The sequence below is a fragment of the Magallana gigas genome, chromosome 6 (assembly GCF_963853765.1).
Source record: "Magallana gigas chromosome 6, xbMagGiga1.1, whole genome shotgun sequence".
Classification (NCBI taxonomy): domain Eukaryota; kingdom Metazoa; phylum Mollusca; class Bivalvia; order Ostreida; family Ostreidae; genus Magallana; species Magallana gigas.
Window position 1 is genome coordinate 16,620,521 of NC_088858.1, and position 18,143 is coordinate 16,638,663.

The window sequence follows — 18,143 nt, forward strand, 5'->3', positions numbered from 1 at the left end:
GGTCGTTCTTAGTGGCCCTGAGAATGCGCCATGTGGACTGATAAGGAGATAGTGTTCAAGAGAGTCGAATTAACTTCTTGCGGAATGAAACTTCCTATACATGCCTGTTAAGAGATAGTACTATTTTGGGAGAGTACCAATCCTATTCAATAAATTTAGAATGTTTAATTCTAATTTTGGGGGATTTTTTTAATTTAGGGCTTTTGTTTTGGGGAGGGTGGGTTGTTGTTTTTTATTTTTTTTGGGGTGGGGGTGTTTATTTTATTGTTTGTTTGAGTGTTGTGTCGTTTGTTGTTGTTTTTAATATTTTTTCAATTTTTTTAAATTTATTTATCTATTGGGGAAGGGGGGGGGGTATGCACATGTTTGTGTAAAAAAAAAAATGTAGAAGACTCTTAAACTTTATAGACTTAAACATTTTACCTAATTTTTACCTAATTCTTTTTCATCGTGTTCTAAAAATATGTAAATATTACTTTAAAGGTGCAATAAAGAAAGAAGACGAGGGAATTAGGCATGTGAAATGTCTACACTAAAACGGATAGGAGACTGGACAGTATAAATATCTACAAATCTTATTATTCCTTTAAAACAGTGTTCATAATAATGTATATATTTACCATAACATAGATTTGTAACTCATAACTGGAAAATATTGATTTGAACTGGTGTATGCAAACCATTCTCTCCAAAATACATGTATATAGTGTCATGGGGTGATGACTCACTATACATTAGAAATATCATTTTGGATATCAACAATTGAACGTTTTAGGAAAATAAAAGAATTCCGTAAATTTGTGCAAAGTCGCATATAGAATTGATTAAAGCATTTCATTGTGACTGAAATTGTATTGTTAAGAAATAGAATATAATTGAAGAAAAAAAATTGAAATCGTATTTTACGATTAAACCAAACTGAATGGTCATTTGCGCACCCTTATTCCCCTATCTTCTTTGCCTGAATTTATTATTTCAGTCGTCATTTATCTGATTGTATGTTTTAAGACAGATAACTTCAAACAAAAACAAAACGAACCATAATATAATGATGTAAACAAAAAAATCATGTCTAATAAATGCCAAAAAAAAAAAAAAAACAAAACAAAACAAAAAAAAAAACAGAAAGAGAGAGTAGTTTTATGGAAATTCATCTATTTTGATTTTGTTTAAACTTTTCCATTGTTTATGCATACATTTTTACATCCAATATTTTCTCTCCCATTTTTTAAAAATATAAATCGATCGTTATTCATATGATTTTATTCACGTCCACTCAGTATTTTCCCAAAACTTTTTTCTTAAGCAAACCGATTGTGATTCATAACGCTAAAGATATTAACAGGGCTAAGTCTACACGACTAGTTCTAACCAGTTTATCGATCGATCGAAATCCTCAGTATAACCTGAAGAAAAAATAACGGACTGCGCGAAATGATCATGATGATGTCAGGTTCTAATTCCCATATAAGAAAAATTGGATATATCTTCTGTATAATGAACTGATGTACATTACCTTTACCTACTCTTTGTAATAAATTCAAAAACTCACAAAAAGAGAGATGGAAGAATTGGCTGTTCCATCTTTGTAATGCGCTGATCGACAATAACAATAATTTACGTGTTTTTGCTCACTTTTTATGGAATATGGATACTTAAAGAAAGGTTTAGAGATAGAATTTAAATACTTTGTTCAATCAGTAACTCAATTAATTTTTTTCTACAATTAAATTCCATAATAATAGAAAAAAGATGAACGACACATAATCGAATGTTTTGTACGGTGATTTGTGTCAAGTAACTCATTTTCCCAAATGCATGGAGAATCGCATTTAATTATGACCTTCTCAATAAAAATACAATTACATCGTTATTATAAATTGGGGTACAACAATAGAGCTTATTGTGTATTATGATTATATATTATTATATAGTATATTTACAACTTAATTAAACAACTGGAATCCTTTTGAAATAGATTAGATCAAGAAACTGTCAGTCTAACCAAAACTTCAGAACCAATCAGAATTCAGAATCAGAGAGCAATCAGAATTGCTTCCACAGGTACGTGTTTCTGTGATAAAGTTTACCCCATAGTATTACATTAATACTATCATTATAGGGGGTTATTGCTAACACAAGCGCAGGTGCTTGCTTCTCTTGTGATGAACTGAAAAAAAGACTTTTGATTACGTATAGACCTGAGAAAATAAGCCCCCAAAGATTCTTGGTTTTATACGAAATTACTTATCTTTCTGGAATGATACCATGCAACAAAAATCCTCTTGAATAAACTTCTCATGAAGACATTCTCATGACACATCATTAGATTTATGGACATTGCATTGTCTTGACTTTGTTTACAACTCAGGTTCTAATTAACGTAGTGTATACATGAATATGAAAGTAGACTAAACAGGAAGACTCTTAATCTTTTTTGCTCAATTAACACAATTTCAAGTATTCTTAATATTCAATCAAACCAAATGAAATTCTTAAAACAGAGTTACAGCGCCCTTTTCCATTATTCCCTACAATATAGCGCTTTTGCAAACATCAGACATTTTTAATATTATACATTATTTAGTTAAAATATTCTTGAAAAGAAACGAAAACCACGCAAGTACCAGGTTAAAAGAGTCTTAATTATCTTTCACGACATCATTAAAATCGTCGGGATTTGTTACGTATCATAATATAGAAAAATAGTTTGCAATAAAAAGTTGGATATTTTACTATTTTAACCCACTTTAAACCAAAGAAACCCTATTGAAATTTTGTTCTACATGTACACGTTTGCATTGAATTAAATCAATCATGTTTATAGCCACATATATTAAAAAGACATCCCTTAAAATGTTATATGCGTCGCGTAGTGGTAACGCGCAGGTCCTTTTGATTTTGCGGTCGATAAATGGATTCCATCAAATAGTATTTTTTTTTTTTCACTTTAAGCATCAGAAGAATAACGATTTTGAATAACATGTACCTAATTTTCTTGCCCCCCCCCCCCCCCCATTTCTCTTGTTCAAATATGAGTATGGGCACACTCAATAAAAACAGATCTTTTCAATAATACTTTTATTTATAATTATATTAATTCTATTTTGCTGGAAATTATTATGGCTCAGAATTGTCTTTATACACGAAGGTCTATATATACTGAGCATATATTCATTTCTCGATGCACGTTTCAGGGACTCAATTTATTACAGACACCATAGATGGCATAATAAAATCAGTGCCTAACGTTATGTATCGCGACAGGTACCTCTATCTATGTTTAGTAACGGGTACATTCTGTTCAAACACGTGTGAAGGTGGGAAAATGGGAAAAGGCGCTACATATGCCTGTACCTCTTTACTAATAGCAGGTACTTCTAATCCGGAAATTTTATCGTCAGTTACCGTTACGTTTTAAAACTACTCTCGCCATCAGTGTACTTTGTACGCATATCGATTGCATATATTTGAACATTTCCAGAAGATTTCTTCTGATTCAGATTATGATGATGATGTCGATAGTAAATAGTGGTGTGACACAAATGTAAAAATATACGCAATATTCACCGTTTGTGACATTTTTAACCACATTACAATGGCTGATAACGAAGCGAAGGGACGAGAGTTGATGCTTGAGGCGGAAAAGAAACTGAACTCTTCCAAAGGATTTTTTGGTTCACTGTTTGGGTAAAAATCTACAACACACCTACTCTGTCATAATCATATGGACTTCGTCCAAAACGTTTGTTTTATCGGTAACAATTAGTAATACTGTTACGAGTGTAAAAACTTCTGTTTTGTGTTTTATAGGGGGAGTTCTACCAAGGTAGAAGATGCCGCCGATATATTTGTTAGGGCAGCCAACATGTTTAAGATGGCTAAAAAGTGGGCAGGTGAGTCTTGTTGATTTATGAAGGATGTAAAAGTATATAACTTTCCAAACATTCTACGTCAGAAAGAAATCAATAAAAGCGGGAGTCATTTTTGAAAAATTATGTTTTCATGTCAATGTAATGAAGTAAAAGCTTTTCTGATTTGCTGTCCTGGTTTTTTTTTTTGTTTTTTCTGTACAAGATTTTGACAGAACGACAAATAAGAATTTACAACCACATAATGTAGCCATATATGTTTATTTAAAGCGATGTGAAGATACAGAAGCATTGAATCAAAAACAAATATATGTTTGATTTCATGTAGCTGCTGGTGAAGCATTTTGTCGGGCTGCTGCACTTCAGGTTCAGTTGGGAAGCAAACACCAGGCAGCTACAGAGTATGTCAATGCAGGAACCTGCTATAAAAAGGCTGATCCTAATGGTGGGTACTGGGTAGTACAGGATGTTTACAACCAATGGGAACTGATATAAACAATAATTTTTATCTTATGACATTCATTGTCATTTTCACTATCAAATGAAAGAAAAAATGAATCAAATTGTTACATTCTTTACTTGGAATTACTAACTGTTGATTGACATTCCTGACTTAAAGTTATATTGATAAAAATTTCAAGCTTTTTCTTCTCATCAACAGAGGCCATCAACTGTTTATTGAAAGCTGTTGAAATCTATACTGATATGGTATGTTACTAAAGAAAACAAGCATTTACAAAAAAAATCATGCGTGTACAAAACCATGTGCATTTGTAATCATTATAACATGATTTTAAATAGGGAAGGTTTACAATAGCAGCCAAGCATCATGTGTCCATAGCTGAAATCTACGAAACTGACATGGTGGACATAGAAAAGGTATAATTTGTTCATATTTACATGCAATTATTAAAAGATAAATATACTTTAAAATTTGTGTTTTTTATTTTTAACCTATTTCCTTTTCTTTTCTTTAGGCTATCACCAGCTATGAGCATGCTGCTGACTATTACAAAGGAGAAGAGTCTAACAGGTGAGGAAGAAAAGTTTGTCATGCAAAGATTATACTCCTCATACAACAGGAAAAAAATAAATTGTCACAAATATCAAATCTTATGTATTTTATATTTGACAGCTCGGCCAACAAATGCCTGGTTAAAGTTGCTCAGTATGCTGCACAACTTGAGCAATACGAGAAAGCAATTTCTATTTATGAAGAGGTGAGATTCTATTTAAGTTTCCTTTGGGAAATGTTCAATAGATAATCTTACCATTCAATCACATTCTTGTACATGTAATACTTGCATGTAGTTATGGTTTTAAATGACTTGCTTCTAGAAAAATTGCCTTATTTGATAAGGAGTAAGGAACTAAGGATTTATTTTAATTATGGCATTGTCGTTTATAGGTGGGCATGTCATGCATGGATAACCAGCTGCTTAAGTATAGTGCGAAGGACTACTTTTTCAAAGCTGCCCTCTGTCAGTTGTGTGTAGATACACTGAATGCAGAACAGGCCATTCAGAAGTATGAAGAAATGTTCCCACAGTTTGGAGATGCCAGAGAAAGCAAACTTCTCAAGGTAAACAATACTTGTCTAATAAAGCTTTAATTCTGTGTACAGTTAGTACAGTACTGTAGTTTGTTGAGAAGGAATTACCGTAGTTTATCATGCATAAAAATGAGTAGGAAGTAGGGGATGAATAACGTGATAAACATTTACAAGGAAATTGATAGAGGATGCATTAGAAGTATTGAATTGATTAAAGGAAAAAAAAAGAAATTACCGTATTTGCCTTTAATTTATTACATTCATATACTTTCTCTCTCTCTCTCTCATTTCCTACATGTACCTGCACATTAACTGGGGGTAAAAAAAACTATGATAAATAATTTTGATATTTTTACTTTCAGAGTCTTATCAGTGCAATAAATGAGGAGGATATCGACAAATTCACTGACACGGTCAAGGATTACGACAGTATATCTCGTCTGGATCAATGGACAACGACGATGCTGCTGAGAGTGAAGAAGAACATCAGTGGGGAGGATCTCAGATGATTTCTCTTCTCACACAGACCCTCCCCCAGGGAACTTTTGACTCAATTTCTTGTTTTATGAATGTGACGTTTTTGATATTAGAACTGTCAAGGATTTTTTTTTAACATCACACAGAGCTTATTTAATGTCAATATATGTTAGCAATTTTTTTTTTTAAATTCAGTTTTCAGGTTGTTAATTATCAGGTATTTAGATTAATGCATAAAATCCACTGTTACAAAGATATGCAACATTCCCTTTACCTCTACAACTCAGTAAATTATGCTAGTTTGACAGAAAGGTGTGTGTATTATGGCAAATTTATTAACAGAAAATGGAGGATTTCATGTAAAAAAAAAAAATGCAGTGTGTGAAATTGCACTTGTGAACAATTGGATATTTACAGTGTAAATATTTCCAACATGATTTTCAGCTGTTATAGTAACTGTTAGTGTTCTCTTTGAATAACAAAAGTTATTGTGCTTCAGTGATAGTAGTTTAACATGTAACTAATGATTTTGATTTAAACGTTTACCTATGTTTACCCATTAAATACTATCATGTAAAAAATTTGTCAATTACTTAAATATCTTTGAAATGATAACTAAATGTATGTGATCAGTTTGTCTTTAGCAGCTACATTTTATGACAAAAAGACATTATAAGCAAGAACTACTCTCTGTGAAAAATATATCAGTCAATGTTCAACTTCATCTGAATGTGAAATGTAACAAATTTTTGTCACATAAAGTAGTTAAATTGTCAAACAATTATTAATAAGAAATAGCAGTTGTAAAAATAATCTTTAAAAGCTACACTCATGGTAATATAAACTACTTGTATACTAAGTTGTTGTTAAATACATGTATATATGTTATATATATGGCAAGATTCTTCTTGAATTAATATTTGTTTGCATTAGATATGTAAGCTGAATAAACTTTGAAAATCAATAATGTTTACCCACTGTATCTCACTCTAATTGAAAGCTAAACCTAAGGAATGTAGTTTCAACCCATATTAACAAGAATAGAATTCCTGAGTCCCCCGCCGGTCAAGCAGTATACTAGTATCGAGTCCATCGACCAATGCTGATTTTCGAACTTGACCAAAGTGTTAGTGGTATAAACATTTGGCATAAATTTAATGAAAATCTGTAAAAATTTGTAGGCATGAGAGCGCTTACAAGGTCAATTTTTGGATAAAACGGAGTCATTATTGCGGTCAAAGTACCATAACTCCAACAAAAAGTATCGACCAATGCTGATTTTCGAACTTGACCAAGGTAATAGTGGTATAAACATTTGGTATAAATTTAATGAAAATCTGTCAAAATTTGTAGGCATGAGAGCGCTTACAAGGTCAATTTTTGGATAAAACAGAGTCATAATTGCGGTCAAAGTCTCATAACTCCAACAAAAAGTATCGACCAATGCTGATTTTCGAACTCGTCCAAGGTAATAGTGGTATATACAATTGGTATAAATTTAGTGAAAATCGGTCAAAATTTGTAGGCATGAGAGCGCTTACAAGGTCAACTTTTGGATAAAACAGAGTCATTATTGCGGTCAAAGTACCATAACTCCAACAAAAAGTATCGACCAATGCTGATTTTCGAACTTGACCAAGGTAATAGTGGTATATACATTTGGTATAAATTTAATGAAAATCCGTCAAAATTTGTAGGCATGAGAGCGCTTACAAAAAAGTGTGACGGACGGACACACGGACGCACGGACACACGGACGCACGGACGGACGCCCGGCATTTCTATGTCCCCGCACCGCGTTGCGGCGGGGGACAAAAAAACGGGGGGATTCCAAGGTGATAAAACCATCCCCCTCCCGCTACTTTCTGTAATATGGACAGGGGGATGGATAGCCAGTGTGATCTTTTGATCTCATTTATGCTTGTTTGGCTTCAGACATTCAGACAATAATGTACAAGTAGGACAAAAGGGAAAATTCTTTTATCTTGTAAACAAAATGAATTGATAAAACTTACTAGATACATGTATACTTAGTGGATTTATTAGGGTTCTATCACTAATACATGTATAATGCACACTTTAATAATGAAAAAAAAAACATTAACTGTTCATATACTTTAATAATAAAATACCACATAAATAACAAATTCCTCTGTCAACAAAATGCACTTTATTCCTTGTACAGACACTGCACAACACAATTCTTCAAATGGTTTACGAGTACATTACATGTATTATCAATGTGTCTTTATCTTGATAAGTTCAGATCTTGATGCATTTTTTAAAAATTTTCTATGTACAAATAAATTACGGTATTTATGTAAGTAAACTTTTCCTTAAGAAATGGTTTTAAAATGCAGCCTTATTTTACACAGTGCTTTAATGAAATTGTTACACGCACCAGGTTCTTGTAAAATGCAATAACTTCTAATTCTGACATTAAGCACAAAACATATAAACCATTTCCCATCAATATAGAACAAAAAATAGATGTGGATCATGTTATGGGCATAAACACTGTCTACACAATGCACAGCGGTCAGTTCCAGCCAATCAAATTGCTAAAATCATATTTGATTAAGATTAGAAAAAAAATTAATTTGAGGAAATGTTTTCCTTTTAAAGTAATATTCTGAACACAATAACATGAAAAGTTTGCAAAACAAAATGCAACTATTGATGATCTTAAAATGGTGACTTCTTCAAAAGAATCTTTTGTACAATAAATGTTGTGTACCTTATTAAATCAATGACCCTCACATGTACTCGTAATACTTGCTATTATAACTTCATGTAAATATTACAAATAAACAGTGTAAAATATTATTTTATGTACATGTATGCAGGCATGTACATTTACATGATTATATTAACCACAAAGTGACCATCAAATAAAGAAATATGGTAATTGTGATGTTATGCATGAAAACTTATGACCCTGTCTGAAATGATTTTCACTATGAAGAATAACAACCAAGATACAGACAGAATACTGTATACATGTAATTGTTTGTTTATGTGGATTGTATTAGCATGTACAGCAATAATTAACTTGAGAGGAAATTTCAAGAAAATGGCTGGGGAAGGGCAATGCTAGCATGAAGGAAACATTGTTAACAGTTGTAAATACATGTACCGGTAATAACTGTATCTGACTGATGTGACAGTGGAAAAATTGTCAAGGTTTAAAGTGAATATTATATAGATTCTCTCTCTCTCTCTCTCTCTCTCTCTCTCTCTCTCACACAAAATCATAACATTTAGAGCTTTTTAAAAAGTATACCATTTCATCAAAACCGAACCACATTTATATGTAACATTATAAAAGAAACAGTATGTTGGTAAAACACTATAGCATTGAATCATGATTTTTTAAAGTATACACTCTCATAACTGCCGCTGTGTGTGCATACAAATTGAGTAACGCGCGTTAGCGCGTTATGAAAATTTGTATGCACACACCGCGGCAGTTATGAGAGTGTATACTTCAAAAAATCATGATTCAATGCTTATATTTACATTTTTTCAACTTCTTGCCTTGTCTGCAAATGTGATTCATGCCTTAAAATTCCTATCTTATTCTAAGGGTAAGTTAATATTAATGGAAGAGCCACAGTAACAGCCACAAGCGTGAACTTTGATTTTCGCTTGTGACGTTGCAGTTTGCAGCGTTCAGCGTTTGTGACGTCATAATAAAACTCGTCAATTTGACCTTTGACTACTTGTTGCATTTAGAGGCATTTGAAGATCACAGAATTTAATGGGAAAACACAGTAGAATGTAAATTTACAGTTTTAAAAGTATCTGATTACAGTGTCTGCTAGGATTTGAAAGCATGAAGTAGCAATATCACAGCTGATACAATGAACCATTGCTAGTGGTCTCTGGTTATTCAGGGGGCAGGGGCTGGGCGGAATTTTCGGACCCATGCATTTCTGGTTGATATGTCAGTAAAACTACCATCACCCACAGGTGAAGCAATACCTGAAGAAAAATAAAATTAAGGAAATGAGACAAAAGTTTTCATAACTATGAATAATTTGTTGGTTAAAGAAAATACCTGATGTTCATTAGTATGGGAATCTTACCATGTACATGAGGATAAACACTCTTGCAATAGGATATCTTCTTAGAAATACTCCAAGTCTTATGCTGTTACAGTAGATTAAAAAGATAAATAAGAAATTAAAATTTCATTCCATGTACAATAAAACAACTGGAAGAATATTTTGATGTACTCCAAAATTGATAAATTAAAATACTGTATACAGGGAACATTCGCTCCTGTTTTATTTTCGCCCCTTTTGCCCTTGTTGTCAGCAGGCAAATTTAAGACTGGGCGAATTCAAATGTCCTTTATTACCTCTCTTTAAACACAACTGTGTCTGGGCAAATTCAAGATAGGCAAAACTGCTTGCCAGTGCAGAAGGGCGAAAATTACATGGGGTGAAAATAAACCTGTACACAGTTACTGTAGTTTAAAAATGTTTAACAGAAAATTATTGCCTAACTTATTTCTTACCTGAATTTGTCTATGACATTGGCGGCCCTCTTCATTTTCTTGGTGACCTCATGATCTGTTGGTGTCTCCCTCATAAAGCCAGGGTACCTCTGTCGCACTGTAATGGTCAGAAGAATATTCACATTCAAGTATATCAAATGTTATTAATTGTACATTTTATCATTTAAAAGGAACAGGAGTCAGGCTAAACCGTGTCTACTGATACAAAAAAATTCCTCTACATTGCAATTGTGTATTATATCATACATTCATAAAAGTTGAAACAACCAGACACTGACCTTCCTCCTCATCGTGTACATTGACCACTGTGGTATTTGTGCGCAGTGAGGATGACTGAATATCTTTATACTGTTGCTGTAAAATAAATCATTATATGTATTGTTCCTTGCATCTAAAGGTACAGAGTCATGTCTATGTTATTACAGACAGGGCATGGTTCTGTGCTAAAAATGAAGCTTGTCTCATGCTAAGACTTCAGACCAATGCTGCTGAGATTCAACAGCTAAAAACTTTAATGTTTGATGCTTAGGGCTTGAGAATGGAACAGCATTATATTGTTTACAAATAAAATAGAATCTATCACTGCTAAAACAAAGGAGCACAGCTTACAACTGCACTACTACCTAAAAAACAGTATTGCCATTCACTTGATACATTTATAAAATGATTTGATTTTTCATTTTCTAATATTAATGTCCTTATTAAAAATTTAAAAATAGTTTTATTTACATGCACTTTGTTCTAATATACATTGAATACATAAACATCAACATGTAGTACATATATTTGTACATGTAGAGACAATCAGTTCCAATTCACAGTTAAGTCTCTCACCTCTAGTCTCTCTAGCTGTAAGGCCAGTGAGTTCTTCTGGGTGCTCAAAGTTTCCAGAGTTGTTTGTTTTTGGATGAGACTCTCCGTGAGAGTTTTAACTCGAGCCTCCAACTCACCCTCCGTGGATGAACTCATTGACTTGGTCATGATCTGATCACAGAAAAATGCATTTAGAATTTTTCATTCTTAAAGCATAATAATGTCAAAATCTAACGAGATGCAAATTGTTGTGTATCAAATATAAACAATAGCTTTAGAAATCTGTACCTGGTTTCTAAGTTTCTCAATCTCAGCTTCCCTGTCCTTGATACAAGTCTGATAGGACATCTTAGTTTTCCTCAGCTCCTCTAGGTTGTATTGAAGTTCCTATTAAGAAAGGTAAGACATAAATGGTCAACTCAAAGAATAGCATATCTGTTTAATAAAATAAATGTCTTTTCATAAAATCATAAGAAAGAAAACAAGAGGCCCATGGGCCACATCGCTCACCTGAACAGCAGTTCCTTGTAACATTACATTTCGTAGCATATGCTTTTTCTATTTTAAACATTGAACCCCTTTCTGGGGACCCAGTAATGGTCCGAGGTTTATGGTTGGCTTGAACAACATAAATAGTAACATAGGAATGAAAATGTGTAGCACTGCGGTGGGACCGCACGTACACAACCTGAAAAACTGAACGTAGAAGAGTTCCACTTCAAGAGGAATAACTCTCAGACTGTACAGAACATTAAGAAAGATAACTCTTGGTTCCACTACATTAGAGTTTACACAATTTGAGGATCCTTGCATAGTAATCTCACAAACTGTAGCATTATAGTTCTCGAGAAGAACTTTTTAAAAACATTTTCAATATATCTTTCTATGTTAAACTTTGAACCCCTTTTGGGGCCACAGTATAAGTCCAGTGCTAAAGTTTAAATTATTTGGAATCTACATTATTTAAGGATGCTTGCATAGTTATCTCACAAGCTGAAGCATTATTGTTCCCTAGAAAAAGATTTTTCAACATTTTCCCTCTATATTTCTATGCTAAACTTTGAACACCTCTTGGGGCCCCAGTATTAGATTGAGGTCACAGCTTTTATAATTTTGAATCTACACTATTTGAGGGTGCTTACGTAGTTATCTGACAAACTGATGCATTGTAGTTCTCGAAAAGAAGATTTTTAAACATTTTCCATATATACCGGTACTTCTACATTTAACTTTAAACCCATCTTGGGTCCCTAGTATTAGTCCAGGGGTCACTATTTTAAAACTGTCGAACCTTCATTATCCAAGGTTGTATGCATGATAGTAATCTCACAAATTGAAGCATTGTAGTTCTCGAGAAGAAGATTTTTTAACCTGTTACCTTTATATTTCTATAATAAACTTTGACCCCATCTTGGGGCCCCATTATTGGTCCGGGGGTCACGATTTTCAATCTTCACTATATATACAACCTTTTGTGTATGTATTGGCATTTTTGGTGAAGTGGTTCTTGAGAAGAAAATTTTTAAACATTTTTCATATGTAGTTCTATTTTAAATTTTGATCCCCGCCTGGGGCCCCAGTTTTGGTCCGAGGGTCACGATTTTTACGATTTAGAATCTTCATTATACATACAAGCTTTTGTGTAAATATTGGCATTTCTGGTGCAGTGGTTCTTGAGAAGAAGATTTTTTAAACATTTTCCTATGTATTTCTATGTTAAACTTTGAACCCCGCCTGGGGCCCCAGTTTTGGTCCGAGGGTCACGATTTTTACAATTTAGAATCTTCACTTTGTATACAAGCTTTTGTGTAAATATTGGCATTCCTGGTGCAGTGGTTCTTGAGAAGAAGATTTTTTAAACATTTTCCTATGTATTTCTATGTTAAACTTTGAACCCCGCCTGGGGCCCCAGTTTTGGTCCGAGGGTCACGATTTTTACAATTTAGAATCTTCACTATGTATACAAGCTTTTGTGTAAATATTGGCATTTCTGGTGCAGTGGTTCTTGAGAAGAAGATTTTTTAAACATTTTCCTATGTATTTCTATATTAAACTTTGAACCCCGCCTGGGGCCCCAATTTTGGTCCGAGGGTCACGATTTTTACAATTTAGAATCTTCACTTTGTATACAAGCTTTTGTGTAAATATTGGCATTCCTGGTGCAGTGGTTCTTGTGAAGAAGATTTTTTAAACATTTTCCTATGTATTTCTATGTTAAACTTTGAACCCCGCCTGGGGCCCCAGTTTTCGTCCGAGGGTCACGATTTTTACAATTTAGAATCTTCACTTTGTATACAAGCTTTTGTGTAAATATTGGCATTCCTGGTGCAGTGGTTCTTGAGAAGAAGATTTTTTAAACATTTTCCTATGTATTTCTATGTTAAACTTTGAACCCCGCCTGGGGCCCCAGTTTTGGTCCGAGGGTCACGATTTTTACAATTTAGAATCTTCACTATGTATACAAGCTTTTGTGTAAATATTGGCATTTCTGGTGCAGTGGTTCTTGAGAAGAAGATTTTTTAAACATTTTCCTATGTATTTCTATGTTAAACTTTGAACCCCGCCTGGGGCCCCAGTTTTGGTCCGAGGGTCACGATTTTTACAATTTAAAATCTTCACTATGTATACAAGCTTTTGTGTAAATATTGGCATTTCTGGTGCAGTGGTTCTTGAGAAGAAGATTTTTTAAACATTTTCCTATGTATTTCTATGTTAAACTTTGAACCCCGCCTGGGGCCCCAGTTTTGGTCCGAGGGTCACGATTTTTACAATTTAGAATCTTCACTTTGTATACAAGCTTTTGTGTAAATATTGGCATTCCTGGTGCAGTGGTTCTTGAGAAGAAGATTTTTTAAACATTTTCCTATGTTAAACTTTGAACCCCGCCTGGGACCCCAGTTTTGGTCCGAGGGTCACGATTTTTACAATTTAGAATCTTCACTTTGTATACAAGCTTTTGTGTAAATATTGGCATTCCTGGTGCAGTGGTTCTTGAGAAGAAGATTTTTAAAGACATGCACCCTATACTCACTGTTTCGCAATTATCTCCCTTTTGAAAAGGGCTGTGCCCTTTATTTTAACAATTTATAATCCCCTTTACATAAGGATGCTTTGTACCAAATTTAAATAAATTTGGCCCAGTGGTTTTTGAGAAGAAGTTGAAAATGTGAAAAGTTTACAGACGGACGGACAGACAGACGGACGGACGGTAAGACGGACGGACGACGGACAACGGGTGATCAGAAAAGCTCACTTGAACCTTCGGTTCAGGTGAGCTAAAAACAAGTCTGAATACATCAAGTTTCAATAATATTTTATCAGCATTTAATGGTTAGTTATATTTTCAATTCTAATCTAAATCCCCATGACTAATACAAGTAGTACATGTACCTGTTTTTGTTTCAACAGTTCCTGTTCTGCGTCTTCCCTTCTCTGTTTTTCACTGCGGACGTTTTCCTCCAAGGAGCGGATCTGTTCATTGGATGTATCACTCTCCTGTTGGAGATGGGTCTCCATATCCTAATGAGAATTAAAAATGCCTTTTTCCCTCATTCTCTTGAAGACACAAGCTGCTTTTTAACTTTGTGAAAACCTTTACATTTAAGGTGGTACCTTCACTTTGTTATACATGCATAATTATGCAATACAGCAGAAAGTTGATTTCTTTAAAAGCTACTAGTTCTGGATTTACTGCATATCATCAAAAAATATACTGTTTATGATTTTTACTTTCATAATTAGCAACCACTAAATGCTTTACCAACAGTTCCATTCTCATGTTCTCAATAGTCATCTTGTACTGCTGTAGCTCCTCCCGGAACATGTCTCGCTCCTGTTTCACCGAGTCGTACTCCAGATTGGACACGCCCACTGACTCCCCAGAGGCTCCAGACCCCTCCCTTAGACTGGCTATCAACCGCTCTTTTGACTGTTTACAAAATGTAACATATCTTCAAAGTTTGAATATTTCCAAATCGTCTTAAAAATTAATCATATAAACTGATTAATAACGCTGATAAAATGATTACTTTTTATCGGTGCAATTAGTAAAAAGGAAAAACTTAAACTACCCTGTAATAAATTAATATAAGAGAATTACCTGTAGGATCCTTGCTGCTTTCTCTTTATAGTCTACCAACTCCTGTTTGGCACTTTCTGCATTTTGTTTAGCTGCTTTGAGCTGATTGGTTAAATCATTCGCTTTACCTGTACAAAGAACAAATTAATATTTGACAAAATTATAAAAAGTATATGGACTACTTTAAACATAACAAGGATGCACAAAACAATATTCCTTAGAAATTAAGACTCACTTTTTTCTTCATTGACCCTTCTTTCAGCGGCAGTCAAAGCATCAGCTAAACTTCTCTGTTCCTCTTCCAAACGACTCTGTCGAGCTGTGGCTTCTTGCTACAAAGTGGGATAACAACAATATAATACCCTTCTTCAACTAATTTATCATTTCATAGGAAAGCTCAATATTTTATAATGACTGGATCATTCAGGTACATACTTGCACTTGTTTGAGAGAATCCTGCTCTCTGCGTAGAGTTGCCTCCACCTCTGACAGTTTGGCTTGCAAGGAATCCAAAGCTTGACCATGTACCCCACTCGAATCACTGTGGTCCCTCAGTATTCTAATAACCAAGTTCGAAGGTCATATGGTCAAAGCAAAGAAATTCTTTAAGCATGCTTATCAAATTCATTTTGCAAGTATTCAAAAGTGTTGTGACAATTTTTTCTCTCCACAAAATTGTGTATGGCACATACAAGTACATGTATAATAAATCTACTAACTCTGAAAGTATTCTTCATTATTTTGAGTACATGCAAAAGTTTTTGAATGCTTTATAAATTGCTCCCAGCCTAGTTCTGTATATAAATAAACTTAATTCCTTACTGACCTGCTTCTCTCACCCTCCAGACCAGCAATGCTCTTCTGTTTGGATTCGATCTGTTTGTCTGCCTCCTCCAGACGTATCCGGAGCACTCCAAGCTGGGAGTCCTTGGCTTGGAGAGCCTCCATCAGGTCGGACTCGCGTGACTGTAACTCCCTCACCATCTGGTCTGACTGGGACTGAGTCCTCTGATTACCCTCCAGCTTTTTCCTCATCACTTCCACCTCTGATTTCAAATAAAATCATTTAGATACAATATATGTACATGAAAATTTTAAGCAAAAAATCATGAGTGATGCAATTTGTTCCAATTTTTTTTCTAAGTCAACCATTTTTTGTAAAATTCCGGGTACAGTTGTTATTTTCATTTTTTGAAAATATAATAAGCAACACATTACAATTATCTATGCAAAAATATATACTGTTATTTGAAAAGATATCCAAAATACTTTGGGGTTTAATTAAAACCAATGGTATGCAATAGCAATAGATCATACTCAATAAAGGATAGATAATTTGATGCATGACTTTGCAATGAACAATAGTGCACTTTTTGAAATCTTAGATTAATCCATTTACCATTTTGTGCGTCTTTGGACCTCTGAAGAACAGTTGCCATTTCCTGGTTGAGGGATGCGACTTCATTTTTCAGGAGTTTATTTTCGAGCTCTAGTGATGATACTTTCTGTTGTAGCTCGCTGTGAGGCTCTGTCTCCTGGTTACTGTGTACACTGTTACTGGGACTCTGTTCCAGCATGGCATCCTCAAGGGCTGCCACATCAGTGGTGCCATCCAGCTCAGTGGGGCTCACATCTCCGTGATCTGAAAATAATGACACAATTTATAACTATTGTGCACCTGTATATTTTGCATAGAATCAAAATCCACCTCTATTTGGCTTACATTTTTGTGATCTAAAAAAATAATGTATTTTAGCACAGAATTAAAACATCTTTACAAACTGCATTTCAATATTCCCTAATGATGGTTACAGTACATGTTTTATATGCTTAGCTAATTATGAGTACCTTAAATGTAGAGTTTACCTGAGCCTGATGGAAGAGATTCAATGTGAACTATGGATGATCCACTGGTTGAGACAGGTGTATCAATTTCCTGTATGACCTTTCCTCCCTTGTTTGACACAATGGAGGAAGTACTGGATTGTCTGGAATGTCTTGCACTGCTGGCAGGGGTAGTTTTCTTTTTGGTCTCTAGTGGTTCTGTCTTTTTCACTTCTATTGGTTCTGGACTGTTTAGAAAGTCAAATAAGGCAGCATCAGTGTCAATTTTTTTCTTTGCAGGGACATCCTGACTAGTAGGTGTTTCAGGGGTGGTTTGCTTTACTGGAGCCTCAGTCGGTTTTGGTTTTGCGGTCCTAGTGGGTCCAGAAGTTTGTAGTTTGGTAGGTTTTACTGGGGTACTGACGCCATAAGAAGAGAAATCACCACTGGGCCTTGACGACTTTGCAGGCACACTCTGTGAACCTGTCTGGGCTAACTGTCGAGTTGATTGGGAGGATGGAGGAGAGTGAATATCTGATGAGATGGGAAGTGAGGCGTTAAGACGAGCCTCCTCTTCAGCCTTGTGGAGAGCCTGGGCTGCCGACTGGTCTAATTTGTTTAGGAAGTCTTCAGCTTTCCCAGTCAATCCTGACAACCATGACATCTTGCATTCTGAAGGAAAACAATACTATAGTTACAAAATGTATAAAAATAATTCTGAAAAAAAATAAATTCAATTGGCATTGCTGTAAAAGTTATTCCTCTGAGATACTGTTCAGGGATAACCAGATAACCTCTTCAAGGATATATGTACAAACTGACAATTGCAAATGATACTTACATAAAATGGAGTTCTGACAATTTCAGAAATTTTGGGAACCTCTTCTTTGAAGTCGTAAAAAAACAAAACTTTGTATTTTATACCCTTTATAACGCTTTTATTTCTGATCGTGTAATGAAACGTTCGAATGATTCGGAAAAATGACTACGTGTGTCATTAACGCA

General features: G+C 34.4%; 2 protein-coding genes across 2 annotated transcripts; one reads left to right on the forward strand and one right to left on the reverse strand.

Annotated features, from left to right (window-relative positions):
• The first annotated feature begins 3,456 nt into the window (after nt 1–3,456).
• LOC105333364 (alpha-soluble NSF attachment protein) lies at nt 3,457–6,868 on the forward strand. Its single transcript, XM_011436292.4, has 9 exons — nt 3,457–3,690; nt 3,814–3,896; nt 4,201–4,317; nt 4,534–4,580; nt 4,674–4,751; nt 4,850–4,905; nt 5,008–5,092; nt 5,281–5,454; nt 5,787–6,868. The coding sequence occupies exons 1-9, from the start codon at nt 3,599–3,601 to the stop codon at nt 5,931–5,933; spliced, it is 879 nt and encodes a 292-aa protein (XP_011434594.1). The 5' UTR covers nt 3,457–3,598; the 3' UTR covers nt 5,934–6,868.
• Nucleotides 6,869–8,001: 1,133 nt separating this feature from the next.
• Nucleotides 8,002–18,139, reverse strand: LOC105333363 (golgin subfamily A member 5). The gene is made up of 15 exons (XM_011436291.4): nt 17,980–18,139; nt 17,181–17,810; nt 16,714–16,956; nt 16,141–16,360; nt 15,750–15,873; nt 15,550–15,646; nt 15,336–15,442; nt 14,997–15,164; nt 14,627–14,755; nt 11,525–11,623; nt 11,258–11,407; nt 10,702–10,777; nt 10,424–10,520; nt 9,990–10,053; nt 8,002–9,885 (listed from the first exon to the last, which is right to left on the reverse strand). Exons 2-15 carry the CDS (start codon nt 17,800–17,802, stop codon nt 9,790–9,792), a joined length of 2,292 nt encoding a protein of 763 aa, XP_011434593.3. The 5' UTR covers nt 17,803–17,810; nt 17,980–18,139; the 3' UTR covers nt 8,002–9,789.
• Nucleotides 18,140–18,143: the final 4 nt, after the last annotated feature.

Bases quoted from the DNA above. Each gene is read 5' to 3' on its own strand.
- LOC105333363 (XM_011436291.4), bottom strand. From the start codon at position 17,802: ATGTCATGGTTGTCAGGATTGACTGGGAAAGCTGAAGACTTCCTAAAC. The intron at 10,521-10,701 runs GTCAGTGTCTGG...TGACCATTACAG, and splicing joins TGTACACGATGAGGAGGAAG to TGCGACAGAGGTACCCTGGC. The intron at 10,054-10,423 runs GTAAGAAATAAG...CTACTGTAACAG, and splicing joins AATGTCATAGACAAATTCAG to CATAAGACTTGGAGTATTTC.
- LOC105333364 (XM_011436292.4), top strand. From the start codon at position 3,599: ATGGCTGATAACGAAGCGAAGGGACGAGAGTTGATGCTTGAGGCGGAA. The intron at 3,897-4,200 runs GTGAGTCTTGTT...GATTTCATGTAG, and splicing joins GATGGCTAAAAAGTGGGCAG to CTGCTGGTGAAGCATTTTGT. The intron at 5,093-5,280 runs GTGAGATTCTAT...TGTCGTTTATAG, and splicing joins CAATTTCTATTTATGAAGAG to GTGGGCATGTCATGCATGGA.